General features: G+C 34.4%; 1 protein-coding gene across 1 annotated transcript in view; it reads left to right on the forward strand.

The window, feature by feature from the left end:
- Nucleotides 1-17578, forward strand: part of LOC309640369 (uncharacterized protein C12orf50 homolog) — a 42996-nt gene that overhangs the window by 9356 nt on the left and 16062 nt on the right. The window contains exons 3-10 of the mRNA XM_082419036.1: nucleotides 3725-3883; nucleotides 5094-5171; nucleotides 5257-5370; nucleotides 12334-12444; nucleotides 13633-13740; nucleotides 15093-15209; nucleotides 16663-16767; nucleotides 17019-17222. Coding sequence (XP_082275162.1) covers nucleotides 3725-3883; nucleotides 5094-5171; nucleotides 5257-5370; nucleotides 12334-12444; nucleotides 13633-13740; nucleotides 15093-15209; nucleotides 16663-16767; nucleotides 17019-17222 — 996 coding nt within the window. The remainder of the gene's footprint in view (nucleotides 1-3724; nucleotides 3884-5093; nucleotides 5172-5256; nucleotides 5371-12333; nucleotides 12445-13632; nucleotides 13741-15092; nucleotides 15210-16662; nucleotides 16768-17018; nucleotides 17223-17578) is intronic.

Genomic DNA, 17578 nt, shown 5'->3' on the forward strand with positions numbered 1-17578 from the left:
ATAGATTCAATGCCACTCCTATCAAAATCCCAAATGACTTATTTGAAGAAGTTGACAAGCTGATTCTAAAATGTACAGTTGACCATTGAACAACAGGAGGTTAGGGGAGCTGACCCTCCAAGCCATATAAAATCCGAGTATAACTTATAGTTATACTCAGATAACTATAGATTCAGAGGGTTCTCTGAATCTGCAGTTCCTCCATATCCATGGTTCTGCAGGCTCAGATTCAATCAATCTTGGATTGTCAAGTACTATAGTATTTACTATTTAAAAAAAAAAATCCGTGTACAAGCGGACCCTTGCAGTTCAAGCATGTGTTGTTCAAGGGTCAATAGTATATAGAATTTCAAGGGACCCAGAATCGTAAAAACAATCTTGAAAATGAAAAACAAAGTTGTAGAACTCATACTTACTGATTTTGAAATGTAGAAATTACTACAAAACTACAGTAATCAAGACCATCTGGTACTGGCATAAAAATCAATATGTAGATCAATGAGATAAAATTGAGAGACCAGAACTAAACCTTTCCGTAAATCAATTTCTGGTCAATTGATTTTTGAAAAGGGTGCATAGACCATTCAATGGAGGAAAGAATAGTATTCTCAACAAATGGTGCTAAGAAAACTGGATAGCCATATAAAAAAAAAAACAAACAAACTTGGACTTCTTTATACTCTACAAAAATTAACTCAAAATAGACCAAAGACCTAAATATGAGCTAAAATTATAAAATTCTTATAAGAAACTGTAGGTTACTCAAACCCCTCTCAGTTATGACACCAGAAAAACAAGCAATCAATGAAAAAAATGAATTGGATTTCATCAAAATTAGAAACTTCTGTGTTTCAAGAATACCATCAAGAAAGTGAAAAGACAACCTACAGAATGGGAGAAAATATTTGCAAATCTTTCATCTAATAAGAGACATATCTAGAATATATAAAGAGCTCTTACAACTCAATAATATAAAGACAATCCCATTACAAAATGGACAAAGACTGAATAGACATTTCTCAAAGATATACAAATGGCTAATAAGCTCATGAAAAGATGGTCATCATCATTAACCATTAGATAAATGTAAATCAAAACTACAGTGAGATGCCACTCACATCTACTAGAATAGTTTAATCAAAAAGATAATAAGAGTTGACGAGGATGTAGAGAAATTGGAATCTTCATACATTTTAGGTAGGAATGTAAATGGTGCAATTGCTTTGGAAAACAGTCTGGCAGTTCCTCAAAAGATTAAACATAGAGTCACTATATGTCCTACTAATTCACTCCTAAGTATATACCCAAGAGATATGTCCTCACAAAAACTTGCACAACAATATTCATATCAACATTATTTATAACAACCAAAAAAAGTGGAAATAACCCAAGTGCCCATCATGTGATGAATGGATAAATTGTGGTATATGCATACAGTGAAATATTATTTGGCTATAAAAAACACTGTGGTAAGTGGAAGGAGTCATGTACAAGGACCACATATTGTATAATTCCATTTATATGAAATATCCAGAATAGGCAAATCCATAGAAACAGAAAGTATACTAGTGCTTCTGTAAGGCTGGGGACATTGGGTGGACATGAAGAGTAACTGCTAATTGGTATGGGTTTCCTTTTTTGGGTGATCAGATATCCTAAAACTGATCATGGTGATGGTTGCACATCTCCCTGAATATACTAAAAACATTGACTTATTCATTTAAATGAGGAATCGTATAGTATGTGAATTATATCTCAATAAAGCTTTTATAAAATGTGATTTTAACTTGTATTGTTTTGAATGTTCAGTGAAGCTTTTCTTTGAAGCTAATGACAAGTCTTGGGAATATGTATTGAGAATAGCTAAAAAGTTCTGTTTAAAGCCATGTTTTTCCTTCACAGTTTCTTACTAGTGCTCTCTTTTCATTGACACCACAAGACTTTTTTTTCAAGAGTGACATATTCTTTCACAATAGTCTAGAAATGGAGCAAGCAAAATTTTTCAACAAAAATTCTTAACTAGCAACATACTCGATTATGCATTTGAATTCAGAACATTCCAACCAGATAGCACTTTTTTCTAATACCACGTGTATCCATTTTCTGTTACTGTTGTAACAATTTACCCTTAACTAAGTGACTTCAACAATTCAAGTTTATTGTCTTGTAGTTCTATAGTTTAGGAATTTGATGAGATTTCTCTGAATTAAAATTAAGGTGTCTCCAGGGCTGCATTCCTTCTGGAGATTTCTGGGAGAGAATCTGTTGCCTTGCCTTTTCCAGTTTCTAGAGGTCTTCAGTATTCCTTTGTTCATGTCCCCCTTCCTCCACCTCGGAGTCAGCAATGGATAGTCAAGTCCTTCTGACACTGCATCACTGACCTAGCTTTCACTGTCACACTTCTTTTCCTGGCTCTTTTCCTCTGTATCTCTCTTCTACTTTCAAGGGCCCACCTGAATAATAAAGGATAATCTGCCAATTCTGAGGTCAGCTGATTAGCAGTCTTAATTCCTCTTTCCTGTATAACCTAATGTATACACAGGTTTCAGCGATCAAGACTTGGACATCTTTGGGAGAATATTATTCTGCCTATCACAAAATGATTTTCTCCTGGTAGAAATGTGTATAAGTCAAGGTAATGGAAAAAGCCCTATGAGTTCATGGTGGTTTGATTAATCAGTAAAGGAGGATTTCTTTTTCGGGCAATGTGCTATAGAAAATTTTGGCATGGGTAAAGTAGAGCTTTATTTTGTAAAGTGGAGAAAAGGCTACTGTGAAGTGAGCCTTGCTCTCAGGCAAACTAATTTTAGGGTGAAAATGGATGTGGAAATTAAGGATCTGGAATATGATAGATGGCTTTCAAATTATTGGGATGGCAAACCCACTGAAAGCCTTCCCATGACCCAGGACACCAGATAGATGATCATTGATTTGGGGCCGTGGTTTCCAAACTTGGCTGATTTTGTAATTATCTGAGACATTTAAAAAATAGTATCAGATTTCTAGGCTTTAATTTAGACCTGCTGAATCAGAAATTTGAAAAACAGAGACCCAAAAGATGATTTGAATAATTTTTTTAGTTGATTCTGATAACTAGCCAAATTTGGTAACTATTGGTTTGAAAAACCAAGGGAATTGAATAAGTAATGATAGAAGATACAGGTGTTCACTGGCTTTTTCTGTTATTTGCTGGTTAGTTTTGAAGGTTATAGAACATTTAAATATGACCTAGAGCTTTGGTCAATCTGACACATGTGAGTCAATAAAGGAATCTGAAAGTATTATTCTCACTTCGAAGTTATCAACCCCCAGCCATTGGATTTTTTCCTCTTTTGAACACGTATACTCTGCCATTATAAGCTATGTCTTATATGAGTTTGCCTTTGTTAAATTATTTTAATGTGATTAGTTAAGTTATTCTTATCCCACGGATGTAATGTAAGAATACAGTAATGCTTATGATCACTTTGTATTTATATCAAAGTATGATATATACCAAGTCATGGTTATAATTACTATCTAAAGTCTATGAATTAGCATATTTTCCACATCTTACCAGCAAAATGTTGATATTTTTTTGCAAGTTAATTCAATAACCTTTCCAGAAATAAGAAGAGACACCTTTCAACAAACATGCAGTTAATCAGGAGGACAACAGTTGATCATTGAACATGCACCAAAACGTGTATCTTGAAAAGACTGAAATGTTGCAATTCCTCTATAGATATCACACCGCAGAAAGAAACTCAGGAAGGAATTCCACCCGCAACCCAGAGTCAGGAACCTCTGAAACCTCAGGAGAATATATCACGACCCATTCACCATCCCTTAGTTTTAAAAACAAACTTTGAAGAAGAAGAGGAGGAAGAAGATGAACAAAATGGTTAGTAAACCTTTTCTCAGATTCACAGTGCACATTCAAAAACCTCATGGTATTTTCTACATATTTGTTTAACTATTAGAAGTGTATAATGTAATATATAAGGCAGATTTGGGTGAGAAAATAGCTTTCATTTTATTAAGTATATTAAATTCATTATGTTCTAATTTGTTCTATGTGTACACATATGCTTATCATTTGGATTGGAAGTTTTTTGTTGTATGATGGCTAGGAGACAGATCTCATGTTTAAAAACGCACAGTTGCTTGTAGTAGGTATACTAATAACCTGTTTACTTTTATATAACTTAATATTGATAACATTGATTTATATAACTTTTATTATTTATATATAACTTAACATTGATATACATGAGTGTCAATCTATTATATGATTATATCCATCTGTCTCACATTTAATCCTTGAAGTTATAGAGATCAATAGAGTAGTTTATAATTTATAAAGCACTATCATCTGCATTATCCCAGGTACTCCTTGCCAGAGTATAAACAAGGTTAGAACCCAGGTCTTTTGCAGTGTAGCCCATGCTATTCCTCCCATATCATCACAGCCCTGCAGTGCCAATAAGTATGTACAAACAAGATAGGCATGTGGAAAAATAAACTCTCAGTCTGTCTCTATCCTGGAATATGTCCTTCCATGGAGACACAGGATGTGGGCACATTGAAAAACTGAAATGTGACATTTTTTCTGTAGGTATTTTACTACAGAAACAAACTCAGGAGGGAATTGCACCTCTGTCCCAGAGTCGGTAGCCCCTGAAACCTCAGGAGGATATATCGTAACCCATTCACCATCCTTTAATTTTAAAAACTAACTTTGAGGAAGAAGAGGAGGAAGGAGATGTGTCCTTTCCTGCTGTAGCTCTGTGTCTCCCATACTTACATCTTCCTTCTCCAAACAAACAAGCAAGCAAGCAAACAAAGATGATCTCAATTGTGAATCTGTACCTGAAGCTTCTCATCTCAAGACACATAATGTATAGTTATTTCTTTCCTCTTGACTGATTCTTTCTAAAATGTAAAATATAGCAATGAGAAACATTTGACGGTGTGCAAATTATTGATTTTAAATGTTTTTTAAAACAGTAATCTATTCATGAGAACAATGTGTGGATGTTTCATTCTGATTTATAAATTTTCAGATTATTTGGCTTTGGGACAATTTAATTAAAAATATATATATCCTATAGATGCTTCTAGTTTATGGACAAAGACTCCTGAAGAAATTGAAGAAAAAAGAGCAATAAAGGAGATGTGTTATAAATCTGGTAAGAAATCAAACATTTGTGGATTTTCTAATATTTGATGTGAGAAGTAAGTACACTAACTGTTAATTTTCTTGTGGGAGATTAGGTGAATACTACAGATTTCATACTCCTCCAGATACTTTATCATCTAAAAGCATAGCCTCTACGGTGGAAAAAGAGTTAGAAAAGCCTTTGGAAAATGGCAGTGAATTGCAGGAAGGTAAGGAATGAAAAGGAAGCATTTCAAGGTGATGAATAAGAGGTACTTGGTGTGATAGCTGTGAATTATTTAGTAAGGTATGCACTGAAGTCAAATGATAAATAATACATCAGAATTGAGAGTGAGAAGGAAGTGGTTTTATCGATGACCTAAATTTAATATGAAAAGCTGCTATTAACGTAATTGTGTTTTCCAGAGGAAGCACAGAATGAATAGACTTAATAAACACATGGTAGCACTACACACCCCATGCAATAATTCTGTAAATAATTTGGTTTTACCATTTTATTTGGCTATGAAAATAAATCTCCCTGTGAAACAGGTGTAGATTTTTCTTTATAAGTAGAAGGGACAACTTAGCCCTAGAAGGACAAAAGGGAGATCACAGAACAACATTAATGGCAGAACAAGGGTGCGTTTGTTAATTGAATGAGTGCCTCCTGTGTATCAGCCAATTTCAAGGGCAAAGCAGGTGAATAATTCCAAAGCTGTGCCTTTTATGGATCTTATGTTCTGGTAAATCTGACTTTTCTGTTGGTGAACATCTTGCCCTTGAAGGCAAGATAAGAAGAACATTATTTTCTGCATATAAAACAAGGAATTCACGAGAAGCAAGAAGAACTACAATCCTGCAGCCTGTGGAACAAAAACCACATTCACAGAAAGATAGACAAGATGAAAAGGCAGAGGACTATGTACCAGATGAAGGAACAAGATAAAACCCCAGAAAAAAACCTAAATGAGGTGGAGATAGGCAACCTTCCAGAAAAAGAATTCAGAATAATGATAGTGAAGATGATCCAGGATCTCAGAAAAAGAATGGAGGCAAAGATCAAGAAGATGCAAGAAATGTTTAACAAAGACCTAGAAGAATTAAAGAACAAACAGACAGAGATGAACAGTGCAATAACTGAAATGAAAACTACACTAGAAGGAATCAATAGCAGAATAACTGAGGCAGAAGAATGGATAAGTGACCTGGAAGACAGAATGGTGGAATTCACTGCTGCGGAACAGACTAAAGAAAAAAGAATGAAAAGAAATGAAGACAGCCTAAGAGACCTCTGGGACAACATTAAACGCAACAAAATTCACATTATAGGGGTCCCAGAAGGAGAAGAGAGAGAGAAAGAACCAGAGAAAATATTTGAAGAGATTATAATCGAAAACTTCCCTAACATGGGAGAGGAAATAGCCACCCAAGTCCAGGAAGTGCAGAGAGTCCCATACAGGATAAACCCAAGGAGAAACACGCCGAGACACATAGTAATAAAATTGGCAAAAATTAAAGACAAAGAAAAATTATTGAAAGCAGCAAGGGAAAAACAACAAATAACATACAAGGGAACTCCCATAAGGTTAAGAGCTGATTTCTCAGCAGAAACTCTACAAGCCAGAAGGGAGTGGCATGATATACTTAAAGTGATGAAAGGGAAGAACCTACAACCAAGATTACTCTACCCAGCAAGGACCTCATTCAGATTCAATGGAGAAATCAAAAGCTTTACAGACAAGCAAAAGCTAAGAGAATTCAGCAGCACAAAACCAGCTCTAAAACAAATGCTAAAGGAACCTCTCTAAGTGTGTAACACAAGAGAAGAAAAGGACCTACAAAAACAAACCCAAAACAATTAAGAAAATGGTCATAGGAACACACATATCGATAATTACCTTAAATGTGAGTGGATTAAATGCTCCAACCAAAAGACACAGGCTTGCTGAATGGATACAAAACCAAGACCCATCTATATGCTGTCTACAAGAGACCCACTTTAGACCTAGGGACACGTACAGACTGAAAGTGAGGGGATGGAAAAAGATATTCCATGCAAATGGAAACCAAAAGAAAGCTGGAGTAGCAATACTCATATCAGATAAAATAGACTTTAAAAGAAAGAATGTTACAAGATACAAGGGAGGACACTACATAATGATCAAGTGATCAATCCAAGAAGAAGATATAACAATTATAAATATATATGCACCCAACATAGGAGCTCCTCAATACATAAGGCAATGGTCAACAGCTATAAAAGAGGAAATCGACAGTAACACAGTAATAGTGGGGGACTTTAGCACCTCACTTACACCAATGGACAGATCATCCAAAATGAAAATAAATAAGGAAACACAAGCTTTAAATGACACAATAGACCAGATAGATTTAATGATATTTATAGGACATTCCATCCAAAAACAGCAGATTACACGTTCTTCTCAAGTGCGCATGGAACATTCTCCAGGATAGATCACATCTTGTGTCACAAATCAAGCCTCAGTAAATTTAAGAAAATTGAAATCATATCAAGCATCTTTTCTGACCACAACGCTATGAGATTAGAAATGAATTACAGGGAAAAAAACGTAAAAAACACAAACACATGGAGGCCAAACAATATGTTACTAAGTAACCAAGAGATCACTGAAGAAATCAAAGAGGAAATCAAAAACTACCTAGAGACAAATGACAATGAAAACACGACGATCCAAAACCAACGGGATGCAGCAAAAGCAGTTCTAAGAGGGCGGTTTATAGCTATACAAGCCTACCTCAAGTAACAAGAAAAATCTCAAACAATATAACGTTACACCTAAAGGAACTAGAGAAAGAAGAACAAACAAAACCCAAAGTTAGTAGAAGGAAAGAAATCATAAAGATCAGAGCAGAAATAAATGAAATAGACACAAAGAAAACAGTAGCAAAGATCAATAAAACTAAAAGCTGGTTCTTTGAGAAGATAAACAAAATTGATAAACCATCAGCCAGACTCATGAAGAAAAAGAGGGAGAGGACTGAAATCAATAAAATTAGAAATGAAAAAGGAGAAGTTACAACAGACACTGCAGAAATACAAAGCATCCTAAGAGACTACTACAAGCAACTCTATGCCATTAAAATGGACAACCTGGAAGAAATGGACAAATTCGTAGAAAGGTATAACCTTCCAAGACTGAACCAGGAAGAAATAGAAAATATGAACAGACCAATCACAAGTAATGATATTGAAACTGTGATTAAAAATCTTCCAACAAACAAAAGTCCAGGACCAGATGGCTTCACAGGTGAATTCTATCAAACATTTAGAGAAGAGCTAATACCCATCCTTCTCAAACTCTTCCCAAAAATTGCAGAGGAAGGAACACTCCCAAACTCATTGTATGAGGCCACCATCACCCTGATACCAAAACCGGACAAAGATACTACAAAAAAAGAAAATTAAGGACCAATATCACTGATGAATAAAGATGCAAAAATCCTCAACAAAATACTAGCAAACAGAATCCAAAAACACATTAAAAGGATTATACACCATGATCAAGTGGGATTTATCCCAGGGATGCAAGGATTCTTCAATATATGCAAATCAATGTGATACACCATATTAACAAATTGAAGAATAAAAACCATATGATCATCTCAATACATGCAGAAAAAGCTTTTGTCAAAATTGAATACCCATTTATGATAAAAACTCTTCAGAAAGTGGGCATAGAGTGAACCTACCTCAACATAATAAAGGCCATATATGACAAACCCACAGCAAACATCATTCTCAATGGTGAAAAACTGAAAGCATTTCCTCTAAGATCAGGAACATGACAAGGATGTCCACTCTCACCACTATTATTCAACATAGTTTTGGAAGTCCTAGCCATGGCAATCAGAGAAGAAAAAGAAATAAAAGGAATAAAAATTGGAAAAGAAGAAGTAAAACTGTCACTGTTTGCGGATGACATGATACTATACATAGAGAACCCTAAAGATGCCACCAGAAAACTATTAGAGCTAATCAATGAATTTGGTAAAGTTGCAGGATACAAAATTAATGCACAGAAATCTCTTGCATTCCTATACACTAATGATGAAAAATCTGAAAGAGAAATTAAGGAAACACTCCCATTTACCACTGCAACAAAAAGATTAAAATACCTAGGAATAAACCTCCATAGAGAGACAAAAGACCTGTATGCAGAAAACTGTGAGACACTGATGAAAGAAATTAAAGATGATACCAACAGATGGAGAGATATACCATGTTCTTGGATTGGATGAATCAATATTGTGAAAATGACTATACTCCCCAAAGCAATCTACAGATTCAATGCAATCCCTCTCAAATTACCAATGACATTTTTTACAGACCTAGAACAAAAAATCTTAAAATTTTTATGGAGACACAAAAGACCCTGAATAGCCAAAGCAGTCTTGAGGGAAAAATATGGAGCTGGAGGAATCAGACTCTCTGATTTCAGACTATACTACAAAGCTACAGTAATCAAGACAATATGGTACTGGCACAAAAACCGAAACATAGATCAATGGAACAAGATAGAAAGCCCAGAGATAAACCCATGCACCTATGGTCAACTAATCTATGACAAAGGAGGCAAGAATATACAATGGAGAAAAGACAGTCTCTTCAATAAGTGGTGCTGGGAAAACTGGACAGCTACATGTAAAAGAATGAAATTAGAACACTACCTAACGCCATACACAAAAATAAACTCAAAATGGATTCGAGACCTAAATGTAAGACCGGACACTATAAAACTCTTAGAGGAAAACATAGGAAGAACACTCTTTGTCATAAATCACAGCAAGATCTTTTTTGATCCACCTCCTAGAGTAATGGAAATAAAAACAAAAATAAACAAATGGGACCTAATGAAACTTCAAAGCTTTTGCACAGCAAAGGAAACCATAAACAAGACGAAAAGACAACCCTCAGAATGGGAGAAAATATTTGCAAATGAATCCATGGACAAAGGATTAATCTCCAAAATATATATACAGCTCATGCAGCTCAATATTAAAAAAACAAACAACCCAATCCAAAAATGGGCAGAAGACCTAAATAGACATTTCTCCAAAGAAGACATACACATGGTCAGGAAGCACATGAAAAGCTGCTCAACATCACTAATCATTAGAGAAATGCAAATCAAAACTACAATGAGGTATCACCTCACACCAGTTAGAATGGGCATCATCAGAAAATCTACAAACAACAAATGCTGGAGAGGGTGTGGAGAAAAGGGAACCCTCTTGCACTGTTGGTGGAAATGTAAATTGATACAGCCACTATGGAGAACTATATGGATGTTCCTTAAAAAACTAAAAATAGAATTACCATATGATCCAGCAATTCCACTACTGGGCATATACCCAGAGAAAACCATAATTCAAAAAGACACATGCACCCCAATGTTCATTGCAGCACTCTTTACAATAGCCAGGTCATGGAAGCAACCTAAATGCCCATCGACAGATGAATGGAAAAAGAAGTTGTGGTATATATATATACAATGGAATATTACTCAGCCATAAAAAGAACGATATTGGGTCGTTTGTTGAGACGTGGATGGATCTAGAGACTGTCATACAGAGTGAAGTAAGTCAGAAAGAGAAAAACAAAAATCGTATATTAATGCATATATGTGGAACCTAGAAAAATGGTACAGATGAACCAGTTTGCAGGGCATAAATTGAGACACAGAAGTAGAAAACAAATGTATGGACACCAAGGGGGGAAAGCCACGGGGGGGTGGGGGTGGTGGTGTGATGAATTGGGCGATTGGGATTGACATGTATACACTGATGTGTATAAAATTGATGACTAATAAGAATCTGCTGTATAAAAAAATAAATAAATAAAATTCAAAAAAAAAAAGGAACTCAGAGAAAAAAATACATGGTTGCCATGAGTTTAAGTAGTTTTCTTGCCCCTGGGATGAGCTGAAAAACAAGTTTTTCAGGAGTAGGAGAGATCTGAATTCTATTCTCCTCTTTAAAAAAAAAATAAAAAAGATAGTTGGCAAAGTCTCCCAGGATCAATATGAGTATAGGATAAAAAGTAGAATGCCTTTCTTGCAAGTACGTATGTGTGGCAAACTATTTAAACATATGGCAGTAGGTGGCAGCACCATGCCATCAGATGGTAGAATAATCGAAAAGACCTAGCTGATAGATGGGAGCCATCTAGTGAAGGACAGGTTTCTTGAATTATGGAGACAAGAAAAAATAAAACAATAACAAAACAAACACAATAGCAATGAATATTAAAAATGGCAGATTATAAAGACAATTATATGCATTTTTGCTTTATATTATGGCTTTAAAAAGCTTTTTATTTTTAAATATTTTCAGTTAACTCATGAATACCCCTTACCCAGATTTCCCCAAATGTTAGCATTTTACACATTTGATTTTTCACTCTCTCTCCCTCTCTCTCTCAACACACACATTGTTGTTATTTTTTCAAATTGTTTGAGAGTTAGTTGCAGGCATGATGCCCCTACATAACTCTCACCCAAATGCAGTCTAAATATCAATATCAGGAAATTACTACTGATTCAATATTATTTACAGACTTTTAAAAAAAAATTTCACCAATTGTGCCATCAATGTCCTTTATAACAAAATGAAGTTTTTTCCCTGGTTTAGAATCCAGTCCAGAATCACGAGTTGTATCAGATTGTCATAGCTCTTTTATTCTCCTTTTAATATTTTATTTTTGGAGAAAATTAGCTAGAGATGTATAAGGAAATGGTGAGAATTAATTATCAGTATAATTAGCATTTTTTAATCAGTAGTTGACCCTAATACTTTTTACTCTGTTCATGGTTAGTAGATGAAAACAAAATAAATATTACAAAATTCATTATATGAAAAGCACATCAAATAAACTAAATATACATACACTATAGAGTTAGATTGCTTAAATTTTTTAACTGCCACTTGATACGTTATCCACATAGGAAAATAAACTTGCCTTCTGCTTTCCTCCTAATTATAAATTGGCTTAAAATTTGTATAATTATAAATTTATTGTTCATCAAATCACTGTGCAAACAATATTTCCATTAACTTTTAGGCTTTTTACTGTCATCATAAATTCTATCATAAACTTAGGTAAACGCGTAATGGTTCCTGGAGTGATTTTTTTTTTTTTTTTTTCCTAGGGGACAGTCTGACAGTTCCAACAAAATTCAGCCTATTTGAAAGGCAAGGTGAGATAAAAGCATCACTGGATAGGAAACCAAGGACTGACAGTGCTGCTTTTGAAAATGGAGGTAAGTTAGTTTATTACTGATTGATTCTGAGTATGTCACCATATAATAAATGAGTCTGAATTTTCTCTCTCATAACTGATTTGTTTCATCAACATCTTTTTAGCATTTTATTCATTGGCTTTGGATAAACTCCTTGAGGTCAGGAATTGTGTATAATCAATTGCTCTAGATGAATCTCTAGTAGAATGTCTGGCACATGATGTGCACTCTGTAAATATTTGTAGAATAAATGATTTTACATTTAAACAATTGAATGACTAGATGTATAGAGACACGTTTATAAAATTTACAGATGACTGGAAGTTAATATGCTGGAACAATGAGCCAGATTTAACAACGTAAACTCAAACTGTGATAAACATAATCTCTTGCATTTAAGTCCAAGACATTACCGGTAGGTTTTCTTCAAGTTGGGAAAGACCTGACATGATATATATTGTGAGGAAAAAAATAAATGTTTTTGTTGGCCACAAGGTTTCAAAATAATTCAGTAACATGTGTCAGCTACCGAATAGCTAAGGTAAACTTACATTGAATTATTAGGAGTAGTATAGGAAAATAATTAAATGTGATAAGTCATTTAAAATACTCAGTAGAGTGTATGACTTATAGAAAGATGCTCTATAAATGTCATCTATTATTATACTAGTTCCACTGATTTCTGTACAGGGTAGTCCACATTTGGGCATCATTTTTAAACAAGGTTACTTGAAACAAATATTTTATGTTAAGAAAGGGTAACTTGTATGGTGAAGGATCTGAAATTAAGTATTTAAGTAATATTTAAAGCAACTATGGATATTTATCCTGGAATATAGAAGATCTTTAAGGAACATAAAAACTGCTTTCATATATCTGAAGATATTATGTGGAAGATAAATTATATTTACTCTGAGTATCTCTAAAGTGTGGTAAAGATTGTTATATGGAAAATTGTGTTGACTGTGTGCATTTTCTTCCAATTATCTGTAAATGTACATACTGTATTTTCATATATATATATATATATATACACATGTATTAATCGAAACATATATGATATGTATAGAGATGGTGATGGTATCACTGAGAAGTATTTACATAAAAGTGTGCAAAAGGGGTATTTTAGGGGAGGATTATCCTGTATTAAAAGATAGTTTTGTACAATTTTCTGCCATCATTGCCACTGACAGTAAGTTATTGTCACAGGAGGTGACTGCTACATTCCACAGAGGATCATATTTCTTGGAGTAGATGAAAATGAAGCTTTAACTGAAGAGAAAGAAATCACGATGTCGAAATATTCAAATGCTAAAGGTAATGAGCCAGTCTATATTTTGATCCATTTGTAATTTGTATAGACAATTTAAATATAAAGCATGATTGTTGTAGAGGCAAGGTAATAAATAAAAATATACACAGAATACACTAGATAGGAGTCAGAAGCCCTAAGTTTCCAGTCCTGGCTCTATCCCTAATTATTTGCCTATGGGGCTTCATCTTTTTTTAGCTTCAGTTTCCTTATCTGAAAAATTAGCCTGTTGGACTACATAATTTCTAGGAGTCTTGCTAGCTCTAAAGTTATTGGTTCTCTTAAATGGTAATACCCAGTCCTCTAGTTTTTTTTTTTTTTTTTCAGCTTCCAATATTCAGTGTGATTGAATTTTCTTAGAAAGCTTTGTTTGTGAACATATATATACTGAGAAGAGTATTAATTCTCATGCTGACTTCCCCACTTTATGATTGTTACTAATTATAGTCTGTGAATAATCCAGAGATATGATAATAAAATACATCCTCTATAGTTTTATGCTGCCTTTATCGTGCTTAGAATCCCCCAGATGGGACCTCTGCTGGGCAGCTCTCTCAGTCACAGACAGTACAGCTGTCCTCTAATTAGAGGACTTCACATGTTCTCCATCTAAGTATTAACCAATTACATCTACTGTTTTCCCCACCAGTAAATAAATATTCTCAAGAACAGGAAGACACTTGTGATCAAATTCTCCTTATGGAAAATTATATGTAAATCTTGTTTCCTCTCTTTTGCTCAATCCATCAAAAAACACACACCTCTAACTACACTAATAACCATAGCCACCATTCACGTGTGGCTGTTTAAGTTAATTAAAATTAAATAAAAATTTTAAAATTCAGCTCATCAGTTGCACTAGCCATATTGCAAGTGCTCAATATCCACATGTGACCAGTGGCTATCATTTCAGACAGCACAGATTTAGAATGTTTCCATCATTGTAGAAAACTCTATTGGATGGTCCTGCTCCAAAGCTTAGAACAAGTGAAGATTGTTACAGATATTTCTTCATCCTTGGTTTAAATTGGCACACTTGATGTAAAATTGATAACCTTTTATTTTTTTGTATTTTATTTTTTTATACAGAGGTATTAAAAATATTGCCACAAATATATAATTTACATATTGAAGATAATGGCTGTTATCTCTGAATTTTTAATGGTTTGTTAGTGACAAATTTGGGGGACTCAGTGTGGCAATTAGGGAATTTCAGTGGTGGGTTCTAAAAATTAATATACGTATATATATTTTAAATAGGTATGCCCATCATATAATGCTTGCAAAGTGAAATACCAACTGAAACACTTCTTTTTACTAATAGTGACATTCTATTTTCTTAATTTGCTTTTAAAAGATAACAAGGACAGTCCTCATCCAAAGCGTTCCCTAACTACCCGACTAGTACCTACAACGCATGTATTAAATGCTACTGAGAATATCAGTATGAAGTGCAGAGAGGACCCCTCTTCAAGTGAGACATCAGCTCTGTCACTTTTGGGCCTTAGATGTATTTGCCTTATCATGGATTTGTTTTGCTTATTTGAAGGAGAATTTTAAAAAAGAAAGAAAAAAGGATGGTTTGAAAACTATTCAGGATTAAGAATTAAAGACACAATATTCTTCTAATTGACAATGAATTGTGATGTAGGTCCTAGTAAATTTTACACTTTCCCACTAGATTAATTTAGATATTAAAGTTAATAATATACTACGTTCTCTGAAGATTCATTAGTACATTTTAAATTTAACCTGTGCTGGGATACGTTGACAAATTTTTATTATGTTTCAGATTATTTTTCTTGATTTGGCTTCTCCTTGCTATTTAGTACTTGGAGCTTCTTCTCTTGATACAATTAAGGCTCATGAATCTTCCTGTTTCCCTCCCTCCTTCCTTCCTTTTCCTTATTTCATTTATTGAACCCCTGTAATATTCTTCAGCCCCAGCTGGGAAACAAAGGGAACCGTGATGGTTTACCTCAGAGAAGCTTAGTTTAGTGACACTTGTGAAAAATATGGTTTCCAAGTTCTAGGAGTGGGAGCATGAGAGTAAGGGTGGGGCATGATGTTTGGAGCGGAGGTGGTGAATCAGAGCTTCACTGAAGGCTTCCTGCTGGAGCCGAAGATGAGAGCTAGGGCGAAGAGAGATTTATCAGCCCGCTGTAGAGAGCTAACGTAATCTACAGAGTGAATTTGATGTTCATTTTCTCTGCATAGTAGCTACTTGTGAATGTTTAGGATCTCCACACAGAGAAATAATAAAGAATGCTCCTCTTTACTAAACCGTTTTAAGATACTCTGGAGAAATGTACCTTAGATATTCCTGGAAAATTGAGCATGCACATAAAATTTTCCGTGTAAAAACATGCAAGCAAGAAGTGAATAACTTAGTAATATTAGCACTTACAAATTCTGATTACTGAGGCTTGTTTCACCAAACTACCTATACCCCCAACTTCTTAAGATCTTAAAACAGTAAGGTAATAGTCAGTAAAGTATTTTACACTAATCCAACTTCTTAAGAAGTAGTAGTTTTGGCTTAAAAAGTACAGAAAGATTTATGTTCAAAATCACAATTCTAAAACTACTTAAAAATAACATTATAATGGGATATATAATTATATTTGGATTGTAATTTTATGTTCTTTTAAACCTAAAAAGATCCACACATTCCTTTGGAGAAAAGCATTTTTCTCCAAAGGAACGTTACTTATTGAAAGTTTTCTCATCAATCAATTTCCAAGATAGATTTTTTTGGTACTTAAAATTAAATCACCCTTTGTTCTAGAAAGTAAAGTACTGGGGTGGTACATTTATTTTTTTCTCTTACTTGACATGTGAATGCACAGATATGTAATTATCACCTACAGTAATTTTCAGATGAAAGCGTCTCTTTAAAAACTGTAAAAATTTGTATCTTCTTTAAGTACATGATGTCCAGCCAGTGAGGAAGCCTCATTTTAAAGGCGTGAAAAAAAGAAAATGGATTTATGATGAACCAAAGAACTTTCCTGGCCCAGGAATGAGGAGAGGTAAAGTGTCTATGTATTTGATATTCCTAAATTGTAATTTGAAAAGAGATTAAATAATATTTTCTAGCAGAAAAACAAGTCATTGTCATGCAACATGTTATTTTAGATGTCAGCCCAATTCCTATAAACTTAGTTCTTTTAGCTTACATTATCTTCCATTGTGCTATCAAACATTTAAAGTGCAATATGTTATTTACAGGTGTGAAACCAGCTTGTTTTATCCCTCACTCTCTTCCCTCTTTCTTTTATAGCAGTACAGGCTCCAAATCCCCAAAATAAAATGAGTTACCATCGCAATAATAAAAACGGAAATTCTGAGAATGCCTCCTATATCCGTGTTCAGAGAGATGCTGTCAGAACTGTCTCAATGAATGCACCTCCCCGCAGCAGGCCCACAAACGGGTCCTACGATAAAGTTGATGTTAACAAGGAACCCAAATTCAACCTCTGTTCAGGTGGAGTTCTACACTTATATAGGCTCTTTACTCATGTCTGTGGTTTGCATTCCCATGGAATTTCCTGATGGTCCAACCAATCTTAATTGCTATCCACCCCCTTCTTTTTCCAGGCCATCACCACCGTAACATCTTAGAAAACTAGTAAGAGGATTTTTGTCCATGTGCAGGAGTGCACATGATTTAAAGGATATTGGAGAAAACATGTTGGGTGCAGATGGCTTGACATGACCCTCTAGAATTTTGTCTCAGAGCACTGCACTTTGTTCCCCCTGGATAACTTTATTTCACTCTTGAGGATTGTTTTTGAATGGTTGACATTTTCTTGTTCCACTGACTGCATTGTTCAATTATCA

The sequence above is a fragment of the Balaenoptera physalus genome (genome assembly GCF_965194825.1).
Source record: "Balaenoptera physalus genome assembly, chromosome: 13".
Taxonomy (NCBI): domain Eukaryota; kingdom Metazoa; phylum Chordata; class Mammalia; order Artiodactyla; family Balaenopteridae; genus Balaenoptera; species Balaenoptera physalus.